Source organism: Ailuropoda melanoleuca, chromosome 5, assembly GCF_002007445.2.
Source record: "Ailuropoda melanoleuca isolate Jingjing chromosome 5, ASM200744v2, whole genome shotgun sequence".
NCBI classification, from domain to species: domain Eukaryota; kingdom Metazoa; phylum Chordata; class Mammalia; order Carnivora; family Ursidae; genus Ailuropoda; species Ailuropoda melanoleuca.
The window spans coordinates 59,980,807-59,998,445 of record NC_048222.1 but is presented as its reverse complement, the minus strand read 5'-3'; the positions used below and the strand labels follow the sequence as shown (position 1 = coordinate 59,998,445).

The window sequence follows — 17,639 nt, the reverse complement described above, 5'->3', positions numbered from 1 at the left end:
AGAGAGAGAGAGAGAGACAGCCAGTGAGAGAGGGAACACAAGCAGGGGGAGTGGGAGAGGAAGAAGCAGGCTCCCAGCGGAGGAGTCTGATGTGGGGCTCGATCCCAGAACACCGCGATCGCGGCCTGAGCCGAAGGCAGACGCTTAACGACTGTGCCACCCAGGCGCCCCCATTCCAGGGTTTCTGATTCCCCCATGCCTCCTGCCCAGGATGATCATTTTGACCCTATACGGGGAGACACATCAGGCAAGAGAGTGGTTAGTCGTTTTATCAGGACGCTGTATGGAGGTGTGTAGGATCTTGGAGAGGGTGAGGAGCAGAGCCCCCACGGAAGTAGGTGGTGTGCCAAGCAGCCGTAGTATGGTAAGGAGATCAGGGGACAGCTTGTGGGGCTAGAGAATTCCTGGAAAAAACACAGATTTGGATGCTTTCCTTCTTTGTAGTATGAAATGCTTCATGTGACACCGCCCATGAGCTCGCCAGATGTCCTCAAGGCGAGTCCGGTGGCTGATGCTGCCGGCTGGGTGGACGTAGATAAAGAAACGCTTCAACACAAGAAATACCCAAATGTGTTCGGGATTGGGGACTGCACTAACCTTCCCACGTCGAAGACCGCTGCTGCAGTAGGTAAGAGAATGAGCTGGTTTCTTCCTCTCTCAGAATGATGTCACCCTGAGGCACTATCATAACAAAAACCAAAGCTTGGCACAAATGGCATCGCATTAATAATGAAACTTTTGTGGCCTAAAAATGACTTCAGCCTTCCTAACACAGAAGCAAGTTGTCTGTGAACTTAGTATCGTGTGAAGAAGAAAGAGTAGCCTGACCTCCTCTGCCTTCGTTCAGGTCCGAGTAGTTGTTTGCAGGGGAGGGCGCATTAGGGTACCACTTTCCCAGCTCTCTGGAATTCTGTTACTTCTCATACTGCCACGCTCCTCTCCTTGGCCTTTTTTGCCTGTGACACTAGGCAGTTTGGCTATTTTTCTTCGGCTTGAAACACCGTAAAGTTGGGGAAGTGTTTGTTTCCACAGAAAACACATGCAAGTCAATGAAAGCTTGCAGACCAGAAAATTGTTCTGTTAGGACAAATGCAGTGGAGCGTGCCCTGATTGGTACACGATTAAGGCCTTAGACTGGAAAACTAAATTCTTTACTTCCATGTTCTGCACTAGCAGTGATGAGGAGAATTACCTTTTAGATGCTGTCCTCTCTAGACAGGAACTGTCTTCTCCAGATGCTATAAAACACAAGTGTTTTGTGTGAATTGCATACCTGCGGAACAGGTTGTGTTGCTTTCACTATTGCAACCCACGAAACGCTTTCTAGAAAACGTACTCAATGTCTTTTTCATTATTAATAATCCTTTCCCCCAACTCTTGAGTTCAAAAATCTCAAACCTGTGAAAAATTGGAAAGTACAATGAATATCCATGTAGCCTTCAGATATTAACCAGTTATCATCTTTTGTAACACTGGCTTTATTACTCCATGTACATTTTTTTTTTGGTGAGCCATTTGAAAGTGTGTTTTGACATAGTAATACCTCACCCTCAAGTACGTTGACCTGCATCTCTTAAGAGAACTTTCTCCTCCATATCCACAAGACCATGATCATGTCCAAGGAATGGAACATTGAACACTATATTATCTCATAATCCTCTCATATACAAGCCAGTTCCGGTTTCTCCAGTTTTCATAAAAATGGCCTTTATTACCCTCCCCCCCCATATCCATGAGCCAGTTAAGTGTTATACACTGCATTGGATGTCATGTCTCTTTGGTTTCTTTAATCTAGAATAGGGCTTCTGACATTTGTTTTTTGACTTTCATGACACTGGCGTTTTTGAAGAATCCAAGTTGGTTGTCTTGTAGAACATCCCATAATTTAGAATTGTCTGGTGGTTTTCTTAAAATTAGATTCAGGTTGGCAAGACCCTCCACACGTGAGGCTGTGTTCCTCCCGCTGTCTTACCTTAGGAGCCCGCCATGTTGGGTTGTCTTATCCTTGGTGAAGCTAGATTCCATCGCTGGGTGAAGGGGTGCCTGTTGGTTCTCTCCACTGTAAAGGTATCTTTTCTCTTTCTGATTTATAGGCAGACTGCATGACGGTACTTTAAATTTACATTTCTCTTACTGTAACCTGATGAATTTATGTGTGGAAAATGCCTGTGGATGCATGTGAAGCCCAGATTACCCAGTGTGTGGCCTACTTCAAACACATTTCATTTACTGTTCTGAAGAGATAATATTAAATATGATTACACAAAAGTTATACGTGAAAAATCTTGCTCCCAGCTCTGTCTTGCATTTGCTGCTTCTACATTCCCCCTAACCATGTAGAGAGTGTCCCCATTGTTTTTACATCTGTTTTTTTCCCGTCTATATTCTATTGTATGGTTGCTCCAGAATTTATTTAATGAGTCTACTGTTAAATTATATTTATGTTGTTTCCAATCCGTTTGTATTTCAGACAGTGTGAATGCTTTCATTGCATTCATGTTAAATGCACATATATGTGTGTGTGTGTCATTTCACATTTTAGCGATGAAATAACAGTCGTCCCAGTGTTCCCCAAGTGGATCCACATTTCTCATTAGATTCCCTTCCCCAGGTGTTCTGAGTATCCCTAGCAAGGTTTTCATTTGTTCCATAACCCATTCTTGGGTTACTTGCCACCCAACCAGGTGTCTTACCTCATTCCAGACCACTGTGCTACTGTGAGTGAGACCCCCATCTTGCCACATTGATTCCAGCTTTCCTGTGGCTCATGCCTCTTTCTCTGCCCCAAGATTCTCCCTTCATTACCCACACCACAGTCAAGACCAGGATGTGACATTTAACAAGTTAACTGAAGGTCTGGGCTTAACAGAAAGAGATTATAATATGGGGAAAACCCACAACTCACATACACTTTCATACACACACACACCTTAAACCTGGACAGTGTGACTGCTTCCTGGGTCCCAGCCTCTCTGCTGGTGGCACCTGCTGGCCATTGTTTCTCCTCATCTGTTGGCCCTGATGCCCTGCTGCAGAGGCCTCCTCGGGTCTTCTCAGTAAAGATTCCAAGCTCTCTATGACCTTCAACAGGGAACAGAGTTTTCCAAAATGGAAATAAGACCTTTAGAGATGTTAAAACAATGAGGACAGCAAGTTTATATATATGTAAAATAAAAAAATATATATAAAATTTGTATATATATTTTTAAAGGTTTGTTTACTTGTTTTAGAGAGAGAAAGAGAGAGAGCAAGCAGGGGGAGGGGCAGAGGGAGAGAGAGAATCTCAATCAAACTCCTCGCTGAGCACAGAGTGCGTTGCAGGGCTCGATCTCACAACCCTGAGATCATGACCTGAGCTGAAATCAAGAGTCGGACACTCAACTGACTGAGCCAGCCAGACACCCCTGTAGAATTTCCCTTTACAGATAAATTTTGTTGACTCTTGACTTTGGGGATCGCAAAATAACTGCTTTAATGAACATTTTACAGTATAAACATAACCCATCTTTTCTCAGAAGTAAATCTAGTTTTCTACTGCTAGAGACACAAACTGCCTGTATTTTTAAAAGAGCAGTCTTGATTATTCAAAATTGAACACAGACTGGGAATTAGATGATATTAAGGAATTATTGCTAGTATTTCAGGTGTAAAAATGCGATTGGGTTTGTATTTAAGACGTTTCTCATTTTTCAGAGATATACACAGAAAAAATTATGGGTGAATTGTTGTGATGTTTGCTCTGAAAATATTCCAGAAAAAAAAAAAGTGGTCTGTATGATGGGATAGATGAAACAAGAATGATAGAGTTTGAATATTTTAAAAATAAAAAAGGCAGTCTCCCACTCTTGCCATCAAACCCCAAAAACATCTGTCTATGTGTCTGACTGTCTCTATCTGGTCCAGACCAGCCTCTGCCAGGGCATTCCAGTACAGGGGACAACTCACTGTTTGGCCTAATTGGATATACCTGAGGCTGTCTGAACAAGGACAAAGGGACATCTGAATAGGCTAGGGGATTCCAGACACACAGACCAAGTTGACTACCTTTGACCTCTAGGATTAGGGGGAATGGGTTTGGGGGAGGGCCATCCTTAGGGTTCTCTTGTCGGAGAGAACTGGCTCTTGAGTTTTGAACTTACAGAGGCATCTCTGTGGGCCTTTGATGAATTAAAGAACCCTTTTTGGTAGCCAGAACTTCGAGTGGTAAGGTGAGTCATGTTCTAGTTAAAATCTAGAGGGGTAGGGGAATAGAGGCTTCCTAACTTGCTTGCATTTATTTGCAAATTAGTTTTCTTGGAAAACCTAGATGCTTATATTTTTCTGACTTTTCCATTTCTCTTATAGCTGCCCAGTCGGGAATACTTGACAGAACAATTTCTCTGATTATGAAGAATCAAAAACCAGTGAAAAAGGTTTGTATGCCTTGTACGAAGCCCCGTCTCAATTACCATCTCCTATTCTGTGTGAAAGCAGTGTTTTCCCCAATTCTGCCACTTTCTTAATTGGTTTCTTTCATAGGGGCTCTTTAATGTTTGCCTTTTGCATATATTTTTGTTAGATAATTTCCATGTTTCACTGTACAAAAAATGAAAATATACAAAAAAGAATGAATATTGCCACTATTTAGAGTAAATAATACATTCTAAAGTATTTCTATAATACCATGAAAAAAGCCACTTTCCAACTCCGTCTCACATGCAAATGTAGTATGACGGCTACACCTCGTGTCCACTGGTGACTGGCTACAACCGTGTGATTCTCGCGGAGTTTGACTACAATGCTCAGCCACTGGAAACCTTCCCCTTTGACCAGAGCAGAGAGCGACTTACCATGTACGTCATGAAGGCCGACTTGATGCCTTTCCTGTACTGGAATATGATGCTGAGGTAAGGTCATGGCCTGGGGTAGAGACGCGCTCACTGGCTTGTGCAGGTGGTTGTTTCAAGGAGGCCTTCAAGCTACAGGAAAGATCAGGACCCGCAGCAGAACCAGCAGGTGGGATCTGCTTTATTGCGCTGTTTCTCATGGATGAGTGATGGCACCTAGGATCTGTGACCTCAGCCGGGCGTGGTGGGAGAGAGGCTGCTCTGGGCGAGGAAAGGGAGCCATCCCACATCTGCCAGCCCCAGGGGAAGCAACCTCTTCTCTTCTTCATTATTGACAGTGACCAAGTCTTCTGTCTTCCATGCCCTGGCTCTCTCTAGCTGCTGGATGAATAGTAATAGTAATAATAATAATAATAATGATGATAATAGTAAATCACTTTCACGTGTTAAGTACTTTTTCATCTGCCAGCTTTTGTTTTTATTGTGTTCCAGGAAAAATAAAACCTAGTGATTAAGAGCGTAGCTTTGGAGTAGACTTGTGTCGGATTCCTGCCTCTGCCATTCACTAGCTGTGCGTCCTAGGGCAAGTCGCTTAAACAGTCTATGTTCTAGTTTCTTTCTTTTTTTTTATGTTTAAGTTTCTTTTTTTAAAAAAAGATTTTATTTATTTGAGAAAGAGACAGAGATAGTGACAGAGATCATGAGTGGGAAGGAGAGGAAGAAGCAGACTCCCCGCTGAGTAGGGAGCCCGATGTGGGACTCGATCCCAGGACCGTGGGATCATGACCTGAGCTGAAGGCAGAGGCTTAACCGACTGAGCCACCTAGGTGTCCCTATGTTTAAGTTTCTTATCTGCAGAATGAAATGAACATTGCCCACCTCATGGGTTGAGGATTAATGAGATGACACATAGAAAGACAGCGACATAGTAGGCATTCAATAAGTAAATAGAGTAATAAAAATAGAGTTCTTAATAGAGTTCTTCTTTGTCCAAAGGATGGCCATCTCATTTCACTTGTCCAAACCTTTCAGAGATAGTTAAGTCAGGATGTGTACAGCAGTGGTTTTTAAGCAGGGGTGGCTTTGTCCCCAAGGGACAGTCAGAGATAAGGGAGACATTTGATTGGCACAACTGGAGGGGGTGCTTGGGAGTGTCCAGTGAGCAGAGGCCAGAGGTGTTGCTGAGCATTCTAAGATGCACAAGACAGTCCCACCACAAAGAGATATCTGGTCCAAAATGTCAGTAGAGCCACGGTTGAGAAACCCTGACCTATACTTAATTCACAAGCAAATGAGAGTAGAGAGGATTGCGGTTTGCATGTAGTGGAGGCTTCATACCTGTTTGCTGAATTGGGCCCGCATGTCCAGGCTCCCCTAGCAAGTCTGCGTCAAAGCCAGGATCCAAAGTACGTTGTCCCCTCCGGGTCATGGGATCTTTCTACTTCACTAGACAAATGTTGCTTTATGTGCTGAGAAGCAGGCTCTGTGTGCAACCTGGCTTCCCGTTCAGCTTCCTGCTGCTGAAATCACCCTCAGCTTTTCTGATGCAAATAATCTTCTCCGGTCATTTCTTCCAGGGGTTATTGGGGAGGACCAGCTTTTCTGAGGAAGGTGTTCCATCTGGGTATGAGTTAAGGGGGGCTCAACCCTTGCTCTCCTTGGATGGCTTCTGAACCCAAATCACAGTCGCTGATTGACCAAGAGCAGCACGAAGAACTTAAAACCTAACCCTATGCAAAGAATTCACTGCTGGATCATGGTGACCAAATGCCTCCCTTTTCAGTGCCTCTGGATAGCCACCATGTGGTCGCCCAGGATGAGTTCGATTCTTTGGAGATATTCAAATGAAAGAATAGATTTCTATTTTTTAAATAAAAGCTTGCCATTGATTGAGATTCTGTGAGACAGTTTGATCTTGACTAGTGGAATGACAAGTTACAGCAGTTGGGAGCAGAAGTTGGTGGCGGGAGCTTACCTGTTGCCTCCTGTAAGCGTTCCACTGATGGCTGGCATGATTTCACCAGAGCGTGTTTGGATTCACAGAAGGTCACTCCAGGGAAAGCATTATTTCAAACGGCGTGTGTGACGCCATGAACACGTGATGCTTAGAACGCCTCTGCGGGGGCATGGAGGCTGCTACCCCTTGGCTCTGCCACCACGTTTGTGCCGAGGCCACACCTCCTCCGGGCTAGTGACTGACGTGGTGCTGGCCCACCACTGTAGGAGGTGGGACTCTGCGGGCAGCTGGCTCCAGGATTACCCATCAACCTGGCTGGAACAGTCTTACAACTGTGTCATCAGAGGTTCTCTATCCCGGACCCTCCTACCTTCCCCTCTTCCTGTCCCAGGTGTCCCACCTGCATTATGGTCTGAAAGCCCTCCCCGTCCCTCCCGTTCCTTCTCCTTGAGACTTCTCAGACATTTCCCCCGCTGAACGTTTTGCAAATCTTACTGTCTCACGGCCCCCGCTCTTCAGGGAACTTAGGCACACGGAGGATGAGGGTAGAGGAATTCTGATGTGCGTAGTGTGCATTGGTTTGACTCAGTCCCGATTTTGGCCAGTAACAATTTGAATGAGCTCACATTGGAAATATTGCAGGAAATCATTCATTTATTTGAAGCTCAGCGGTGGCTTCAAAGTCATTTTTTCCCAATCTGTTTATTTGTAGAAACTTCCAGTTTCAGTTCAGTCTGTTACTGTAAACCTTTGTACATTTCATATTTACTTATAAACTCCACCAAAAGGAAATGCATAGCAGTTTAGGTAATGCCTTAGATTTTGCAGCTGTCCTGCGTTCAAACCTAATAGTTACCTAGTTTAGGCAACAGTGTTACCTAGGACTGCCAAGTCTTTCTGATTTCCTGGAGTTCTGCGAATGACTTGAGAAACGCTCATTCATTCATTCAACAGATATTTACTGACCACGTGCTACCTGCCAAGTACGTTTCTGGCCCGGGGAGATTTAGTGTGAACCAGGTGGAGAATGCTGTGCTCATACTTTTGTGGTTCATGTGATTGTTTCTTCATCTTTTCCTGGGATGCCAGGGGGCTTGCTGGTTGAGGTCTTGATTGGTTTGGAAAGGAGACTTTCTTTGGTGGCACATGTTCTGGGAGAGAACAACGCACCCACCACTCCAGGAGCTGACCCCTGGCAGTAGGAGCGGAAGGAAGATGTTTTCTGTGGTAACCACATATCTTGTCTGCAATATTCCTGTTTAACACCTGTTACCCTGGCATAACTATTCATAGTTGCCCTTTTCATTCCAGAATGTCCTGTTTGGACAATATACTGACCACTCTTGTGGGTGCACTCACCGCCCCCCACCCCACCCCAGTTCTAGAACAGGAGAGCAAAGCCACAAAAGGTGCTCGTCACCTCATGTGCATTCACACGGTGCTTGTGAAGCAGGCAGCGGTGGGATTATTCCACCCTGAACTCCGAGTCCCTCCCTGGGATGGCTGCAGCCTGGCTCCTGGTGGGCTGCCCGTGCCGGCAGGCATGCGAGAGCAGGGAGAGTTGGGTGCTATTCACCTCACACGATCTCCCTCTGCAAGATCCAAGAGGTCCTGCGAATAGCCAGCCATTACTTTCTCCCTGGATATGGACAGAAGTGCTGGTGAAGCCGGTTTCTGCATTTTTAGGGATGGGCTGGGATTCTGGGAATGGCTGAGGAGGCTCTAGGTCAAGTCACTTTGAAATCCCTCGCAGGGTGGAGCGGAGCCTCCTGGACTGTTCATGATCACGCTTTCTGAATAAACCTCCAAGCATCAGGGAATTGCTTTTGGATTCACATTATGCTGGGCACAATTCATTGCCAAGGCTGGAAGGAGCAGTAAACACTATTGGCCAGAATTCCAGAAAAGCTTGGCCTTTGAAACCTTATCTCCTTAACCACAACTGTGGGGTTGGCCAAGGGATGGACCTTCCCTGAGACGGCCTCTAGTTATTGGGATCGGGCAGCAGAAAAAGGGGTGAGACCAGGATAGAGCAAGGGTGGGTGGTTTCTCCAACGGTGGGGCCTCTGGCAGAGTGAGGCTGCAGGTCCCGCCCTGTGGAGAGCTTTGTCTGACTCAGAGGCTGATGCCTTCAGAATACGGAAGTGACACCGGGCTACAACTATTGACTTGAGAAATCTCTCCTTGGTCCCCTCCCCTTGTCCCTGGAGCTTCTTCCTGGGGACTGAAATTCCTGCCTTGGCATTAGCCCTGGGTGAGCTATGGCTAGGGTGGCAGCTTAGGGACCACTGGGGTACAGGGAGGGAAGTGAGACTTGTCACCAGGGGGAACATGGTTTCAGATTTAGATTTTTTTGCTATTAAAAACATTTTTAGTGTTTTTTGCTTATGTCTAACTTAAAAAAAAAGATTTAATTGATTTATTTGGGAGAGAGTGGGAGCAAGAGTGAGGGACAGAGGGAGAGGGAGAAGCAGACTCCCCGCTGAGCAGGGAGCCCAGTCCCAGGACCCTGAGATCATGACCTGAGCTGAAGGCAGAGGCTTAACCAACTGAGCCACCCAGGCGCCCTCTTATGTCTGACTTTGGTAGAAAACTTAGAGAATAGAGATAAAAAATAAAAATTATTCCAAATCCATCCCCCAGTTATAGTAACTAATAAGTCTTGGTGTCTTTTTCTCTGTTGACCTAATATCATCACATATAAACTTTTTGAAAACAAAAAGAATCACATTGCAAGTGCTGTCTGCGTTTTATACTTCTTATGTGTTGAAGACCCAGAGGTTGGTTGGAGAGAGGAGTAGATTGGTGAGTAATTAATTATACGAGGAGCACAGATCCTTTGTGTTGGCTGAGAGAATTGCTAATTAATTAATGTAACAAATATATGTCCCATACCTAGTAGAGAATTGGGGTATAGTCAGTCCTAGATACTTTTCTCACATAATCCTACAACAATCCCACAAACAGAATTACCAAAGACATGGAATATTTTTCTTTTTGAGGAAGATAGCTTTTGTAACCCAACGTATAAGAGTAGCTTCTCTAATTGTTTTAATGCACTGGATAACTCCAGTCTGATTTTAAAACAAAGTTCCACGTTCATGCCCTAAGACCACTCTTGGAGCTTTCATCAGGATGAACACATTGTCATCATCTCAGGGAAGGAAGGAACAAGAGAATTGCTTTGGATAAGCTGAAGCTTTTTGTTTGTTATTAATTTAAAGATTTTATTTATTTGAGAGAGAGACAGAGAGAGTAAGTGGTGGGGGGAGGAGCAGAGGGAGAAGCAGACTCCCTACTGAGCAGGGAGCCTGATGGGGGGCTTGAACCCAGGACCCCGAGATCACGGCTGGAGCTGAAGGCAGGCGCTATACCGACTGAGCCTCCCAGGCATCCCAAGCTGAAGCTTTTTGAATGGATTAATGAAAACCAGGTCTTTCTAGTTAGGTTAACTGCCAAGTAGCTAAGGAGAATGCTTGTCTCTATGCAGGAGAAAGTCAAAGTTAATACTTTGCAACAGATAGGTAGAAAGATCACAAAAGACAGTTGAGAAAGATGGATGGTGAAATATTGGACAGTTTTCTCCCTCAATATTGATTTCTAAAATTAACTTCCTTGGAGTAGAGCACACTTGGAAAACCCTAAATTCAGTGATAGCTTTCCATATTTGCATGCAGTAGAACTGCGACTGTGTCCGTCGGGTACGGTTTGGGGCCCCGTCTAGGCCAATAGGGGGCAGAAGCTGCAGAAGGGCAGGAACTCCGGTTGCTGCGCTGGTACCTGTTGGCTTCAGACCTTGAAGGACAGCCCGATGGAACACAGGACTTGGAACCACAGACCTGGGCTCAAGTCTGGGCTCTCCATTCACTAGCGTCTCAACATTCAACTCAAGCTTTTGAACCACTGCCTTGCCACCTGTCAAGCTGGTGGTAACATCTACTTCCTAGAGTTGAGGTAAGCACTCCATGAATCAAGGTACAGCTTTCAGCAGTTTGGCACGGAGACTGAAGATTATGTTGTCGTTAACTCTGGTAGTTGAACGAAGCACTCAGAAACACGTCTCCTTCGACTAGGAATTCCTGCCTGCCTGGGAGAACCGGGGTCGTGACATGCGTCTTCAACATCCTTGTTCTAACTGGAGGCCAGGTGGATTCTGTTACTCGATACTACATCTCCCTGCCTCCCTTCAGCAGACTTTCAGGGTTGGAAGGTTCCCGGTGTCAGATTAGCCAACGTGCAGTAGTAGCTGAGAGCACAGATCTGGACCCAGCCAGGGTCTCACTGGCTCTGGATCTGGGGGAAACTCTCTGGGCCCTGTTTTCTTGCCTGTAAAATGGGAATTGTAGTAGTATTTACCTTCCTGGGTTATTGTGAGGACTCTTAGCTAGTGCTCACCAAATAATAAGCACGGCTCTCGATATAAGTTGTTAATTGCCTCAAGTCAATAAAAAAGTGGACTGGCTGTTTCCTAGTGATTTGTAATGAGTTATCCCATAGAAACAGATGGGTTCCTTTCCAGGAGGGGTCCTGTGGGCAGCTGGTCTGACCTAAGTTGTGTTGTGTTGATTCCAGTTAGTTTAGATCATAGAAGGCCCTTTGTATTCGATCTCTCTTGATCTCAATCAATCCCTCTCTCCAGGGATTCAATAACTTCAAGAATTCATTATTAATTACTCCCACAGACATTTTGGAAGTATCTAATATATACAAGGCCCTGGGGATTCAGAGATGAAAGTCTTTGTCCTAAGTGAGCTCTGTTTAATTACTTATGTCAAGTGCCAAGAGTGAGGTCCCATTCGTATGTGCTCATAGAATTCAGAACATGCCACTGCCTTATACTAGTCATTCAGGGAGAATGTCCAGAAGAAAGCAAAGTTTGGGCTGAGTCCCTGTATTAGTGAAGACTCATTTGGTTGCAAGTGACAGAAATCCAAGCTGAATAGGTCTAAGCAAAAAAGGGGAACTTAATGGCTCATATAACTAGGAAATCCAAGGGTAGACTTCAGGCTTGGCTGGATCTAGGAGTCAAATAATACAGTCAAGGTAATTTCTCTTTCCATCTCCTAATTCTTTTTCCCTCTGAGTCCATCTTCTATGGCGGACAAGCTTTCTCAGTGTGGCTAGGAAAGAGCGCTATATACAGGTCCTCCCAGCTTGGCTTCCCTAGAGGGAAAAGAGGAACTTTGCTTTTTAAATGTCCATTAGCCAGTTCTGAGGAAGGATTACGATTATCATCTAATAAACAAATGTGTTTCCCCGATCTGAATGACTGCAGGGATTTGTCTTCTTTCGTTCAGCGCTGTATCACTAGTACCTAGAAGAGTAGAATCTAGAAGAGCACGAAGTAAGTTCTTAGTAAATCTTTGCTAAGTAACTGAACTAACCGGCTGAATTTTGACCCTGTGCTCACTCCCATCTAGGGGAGTGGGGTTTGCTACCAAAAGGAAATTGGTAGAAAAATATTCTGAGCACCCCCAAACCATTAATCTTTATGGTCCTGAAACATGGGCAAGACTCTCCCGGAAGAAGAGTGGAAGCTTCCCAGGCATAGGGAGTACTATGTGTAAAGGGATGGAGGTGGGGGTCTGAGGGAACTATAGATAATTTGGTATTGCACCACAGGAAGACAGGGTAGAAAACGGGCTAGTGGAGGATCTTGGGCTGGAATCTTTTTTGTCTTTTTCTTTTTCCTTTTTTGGGCTAGTTTTCGAAATTGAGGTATAATTGACATATAATATCATATTAGTTCAGGTATATAATATAATGATTTGATATTTGTATATATTGCAAAATGATCACCACAATAAATGTAGTTAATATCTCATCAGCATACACAGTTACAGAATTTTTTTCTTGAGACGAGAACTTTAAAGATTTACTTTCTTAGTAACTTTCAACTATACAAGACAGTATTATTAACTATAGTCACCATGTTGTACATTATATCCCCATCGCTTATTTATATCATAACTGAAAGTTCGTACCCTTTGACCCCCTTCACCCATTTCACCCACTTCTCACCCTCTACCCCTGGTGACCATCGATCTGTTTTTGGATCTATGAGCTTGTTTTTTATTTTTGGTTTGTTGTCATATGTCACCTAGCATAATGCCCTGAAGTCTATCTGTGTTGTCGCAAATGACAATATTTTTTCTTTTTTGTGGTTGAATAATATTCCATCACGTGTGTGTATGTGTGTGTGTGCATGCGCACACACACGTGCGTATGTGATCTTTATTAATTCATCTATCAATGGACAATTAGGCTGCTTCCATGTGTTGGAGATTGTAAATAATGCTGCAATACACATAAGGGTGCATATATATTTTTTGAATTAGTGTTTTTATTTTCTTGGGGGTAGACACTGAATTGCTGGATTCCACTACCTCTCCCTAGTGGAATTGCTGGATCATGTGGTAGTTCTATTTTAAATTTTTTGAGGAACCTCCATACTGTTTTCCACAATGACTGTACCAAATTACATTCCCACCAACAGTGCACAAGGGTTCTCTTTGCTCCACATCCTCGCCAACACTTGTTATTGTCTTTTGATACTAGACATTCTGGCTAGTGTGAGGTAAGACCACACTGTGGTTCTGATTTGCATTTCCCTAATGATTAGTCAGGTTGAGCATCTTTTCATGTGTCTGTTGGATATTTGTATGTCTTCTTTAGAAGAATGTTTATTCAGATCCTCTGTCCATTTTTATTTATTTATTTGTTTATTTAAGTCTTTTATTTATTTAAGTAATCTCTACACCCCATGTGGGACTCAAACTCACAGACCCAAGGTCAAGAGCTGCATGCTCCCCTGACTGAGCCAGGCAGGTACATATCCCCCCCCCCCCCCCCCCCCCCCNTTAAGTAATCTCTACACCCCATGTGGGACTCAAACTCACAGACCCAAGGCCCCCCCCGCCCATTTTTAAATTGGATTTTCTCTCTTTTTGTTGCTATCGAGTTGTATGCATTCTTTATGTATCTTGGATATTAACTCCTTATCATATATGTGATTTGCAAATATCTTCTCCCATTCAGTAGGAGGCCTTTTCATTTTGTGGATGGTTTCCTTTGCCGTGCAGAAGCTTTTTAGTGTGTTGTGGTCTCACTTGTTATTTTTGCTTTTGTTGCCTTTGGTTTTAGTGTCAAATCCAAAAAATCACCACCAGGACTGATGTCAAGGAGCTTACTGCCTATGTTTTCTTCTAGTTTTATGGTTTCAGGTCTTAACACTAAAGTCTTTCATCCGTCTTGAGTTCATTTTTTACGTGGTGCATAATAGTGGTCTAGTTCCATTCTTTTGCATATGGTTGTACAGTTTTCCCAACACCATTTATTGAAGAGACTGGCCTTTCCCCGTTATATATTCTGGGCTCCTTTGTTGTAATTTAACTGATCATCTATGTATGGGTTTATTTCTGGGCTATTTTGTTCATTGTGTCTCATTTTATGCCAATGGCATCCTGTCTGGATTACTATCGCTTTTTTGTAACACAGTTTGAAATCAGTGAGCCTGATGCCTCCAGCTTTGTTCTTTTTTCTCAAGATTGCTTTTGTTATTCAGGGTTCTTTTTGTGTTTCCGTACAAATTTTAGGAATGTTCGTTCTAGTTCTGTGAAAGGGCTGGGATTTATGTTGCTTTTGGTTCCTCCCATTCCATCCTTACCTTTTGCACGCTGTCCTCTGCCCTGGGAGACTGACCGGCATGGGCGGTGTGGGGAGCGTCTCCTGCTGTCTAGTTTCTGCTCGGGTTTGGCCAGGGGAGGCTGTTGGTAGGGATGAGACAGAGGGACAAGAGCTCCAGGTGCGGCTGGCTCCCTCTCTGCAGGGATGTCTTGGCCTCATGATGAGATAATAACAGAAATTGAGAGTAAGAGTTTATAAACTTTTATAGCAATTTGACAGATATATTTTATATCTGTTGAATCTAATAATAAAAAATTGAGCTTGTGTTTTATATGTTTTCAAATATCATTTTTTCTTCTAATAAATTTTGATCGTATTTTACCGAAGTACTAGTCTGAGAAGAGTTAGATTAAAAAAAAATCAAACAACATGGAAACAAAAACTCCAAACCTGGTCTTTCTGCACGACTCTTTTTGGGTTCCGATGACCACTCCTGCACCATCCCTACGGGCCTAAAGGTGGAAACAGCCCCACCATACAAGCCCCAAATGTCTGTACTGTGCCTGTGGCTCTCCCAATCCAGGCCGCCTGTGTAAATAAGCCTATCTTGAATGATCCTAACTTGACCTTATCATGTGCTCCCTATTATGACCCTGACGGACACAAGGTAACTTTTTTTTTTCAAGATTTTACTTATTTGAGAGAGAAAGAGAGAGAGCACATGAGTGGGGAAAGGGGCAGAGGGAGAGGGAGAAGCAGACTCCCTGCTGAGCAGGAAGCCAGACACGGGGCTCAATCCCAGGACCCCAGGATCATGACCTGAGCCGAAGGCAGACGGTTGACTGACTGAGCCACCCAGGCGCCCCGACATAAGATAACTCAAAGGGAGGCAGAGACATTGAAGTTTACACAAGAATGACAGGGAATTGTAGCAGCGTGAGTGATGTGTGGATTGAGAAGGCTCCAGATGGAGTGACCAAAGCCAGGGCCAACTAGCTTCAGTAAGAGATGATGATGGCTTGAATTAAGGCACTAATGATGGAGGGTAGGGAAAATTCAGGAATATTTAGGAAATTATATTAGGCAAATAGAAGCCACTGTATAAATAGTTCAGGCAGAAAGAAACTGAAGATTACAGAAGTCAGCAAAGTAGGATCTGTGAGCCAAATTCAGGCCACTGCTTGTTTTTATAAATAAAGTTTTATTGGAACACAGTCAGCCGCCTCTGTGCATGTATTGCTTAGGGCTGCTTTTGCACTACAATGGCAGAACTGAGCAGTTGTGACAGAGACCTGCACGCGGCCCTCAAAGCCTAAAATATTTACTATCTGGCTCTTCACAGAAAGTTTGCTGACTCCTGGAACATTGGGAAGTAGGTATGTACAGAACTGCAGGAAGAGATGGGGGAAACGAACATCATGGAAAACTGCTGCTGGATTTCAGGAGATCAGGAGACTGAGAAATGGCACGGAATACTGGCCCCATGGCTCTCAGCTGTCTGACACATCGAAGTAGGCGGTTGCCTGTAGGTCTATGCAAGCCTCATGTCTACAGACGCACAGGCCCGCTACCGCCGGAGGGGGGACAGTTCTGCTCTTCTGCTTTTCCATCTGGTGCAAGTGCCCCTCCCTCACTGGCCGACTCTGAATGAAACTGGTTGTCTTTTCCCAGGTTTCCTCTTTAATAAAGGGGTGAGTATGAAAGGGAGAGGGTACATAGCCCAGAGCTTTGGGATGACTCCCAAGGGACGAGGGATATGGAGGCTGGGGTGACTCCCAGGCTTGGGTGACTGTGATGGATGATAATGCCAATCATGGCAAGGGAGAAGAGCTGAAGAGAAGATTCTGGACAGAAAGGGAGGCACTGTCAGCAGGTTAAATTCCAAACCCCTGCCAACCGTGGAATTGCAGCCATCTGCCCTAGTGGGATTTTATTCAGACCGCTTCAGTCAGGGATTTTCATGGAATAAAACCATAAAGTACTTTTGACATAAAAAAATTGGTATTCCAAACCTGGGATAGTGGAACTTTCCACAGCTGATGAATATCCAGCTTTCAGGCGAAAGCAGTTATAAATCTTCCTTTTGGTAGATTTATGGGATACCTTCTAGGACTTGGAAAATGTTGGCAATCTCTTTGGCCCAAGGGCCCTGCTGGCTTGCAGAGTATTGCAAATGGCAGAGGGAGGCCTGAAGCAAAGCAAAGAAGTGAGAAGGACAGACTGGATGAAGAAGTCATGAGGCCAAGGATGGAGAGGAGAGAAAGTGGTGCACCTGGGCATGGGTCTCTTTCAAAAGGTGAGAGGTCATCAATCTCTGTATGGGACGATGGGAGGATGTGAGGAGAGGGTGTTGGGGCAACTGCTGACCAGGCTTACACCTCTGTCCCCACCTTTTTTACAATCTCAGTGGTCAGCCGGGGCCCTTCCTCCCAGAGTGGATGCCCTACTGTTGACTGGGGACCATACTCTGAAATTTAACAAGATTGTGGTAGAAAACTCTCCTTACCCTACTCCTTCCTTATCTGAGCAAATGGAAGCGATGAGACTCAAGGACCTCACTGTGTGCCATTTTGCTCCAGCAAAGCTGATTTTATTAGCTTGCTTTCTCCAAATTGGTACCAGTCCAGCTTGTAAATATATCCTTACATTCTACTAATTCACCTTAGATCTGACTAATTAGTGGCTGTCTTCTAAACGAGGAATACCTTCTATGTGTTTTTATGTGCAAATACAATACTGTAGGTTTACTGCTTAAACATTAATAATTGTAAAAACATAGTAATCTGAATGGTTATGTTTAAGATGAAAGTTTGAATCCAATTTTTAAATCTACAAATGGGCTGTCATCTGTGACTAGGAACTATGTGTTCATTGTCCAAAGGCCTGAAAGATTTTCAAGATCAGATAACAAACGAGAAGCAGAACAGGGATCTGAACTTCAGTCTGTTTTCAGTGTCTTGGAAAATTTGTTGATATTGGGATTACACTGGAAAGCGTCTTACGGTTCAGCCTTATCATATTTCTGCTCAGGAGTAAAAGAAAAAGGAGGCATATATTAGTACAAATCCTCTCATTTTCCAAGTAGCAAAAAAGCAATTTATTTGTTTAGGTATCTAGAAGTCTGAGAAGGAGATCAGGCAAGGCCAGATCCAGAGGCTCAAGGCTCAAAGTCCTCCTCTCTCTCTCTCTTTCTCTCTCTCTCTCTCTCTCTCACTCTCTCTCTCTCTCTC

The 17,639-nt window shown here is 44.2% G+C and overlaps 1 protein-coding gene across 1 annotated transcript in view; it reads left to right on the top strand.

The window, feature by feature from the left end:
* The window catches only part of SQOR (sulfide quinone oxidoreductase), a 54,131-nt gene extending 42,886 nt beyond the window's left edge, over positions 1 to 11,245 (top strand). The window contains exons 7-10 of the mRNA XM_002927896.4: positions 445 to 628; positions 4,345 to 4,412; positions 4,708 to 4,886; positions 6,404 to 11,245. Coding sequence (XP_002927942.2) covers positions 445 to 628; positions 4,345 to 4,412; positions 4,708 to 4,886; positions 6,404 to 6,461 — 489 coding nt within the window. The 3' untranslated portion in view covers positions 6,462 to 11,245. The remainder of the gene's footprint in view (positions 1 to 444; positions 629 to 4,344; positions 4,413 to 4,707; positions 4,887 to 6,403) is intronic.
* Positions 11,246 to 17,639: the final 6,394 nt, after the last annotated feature.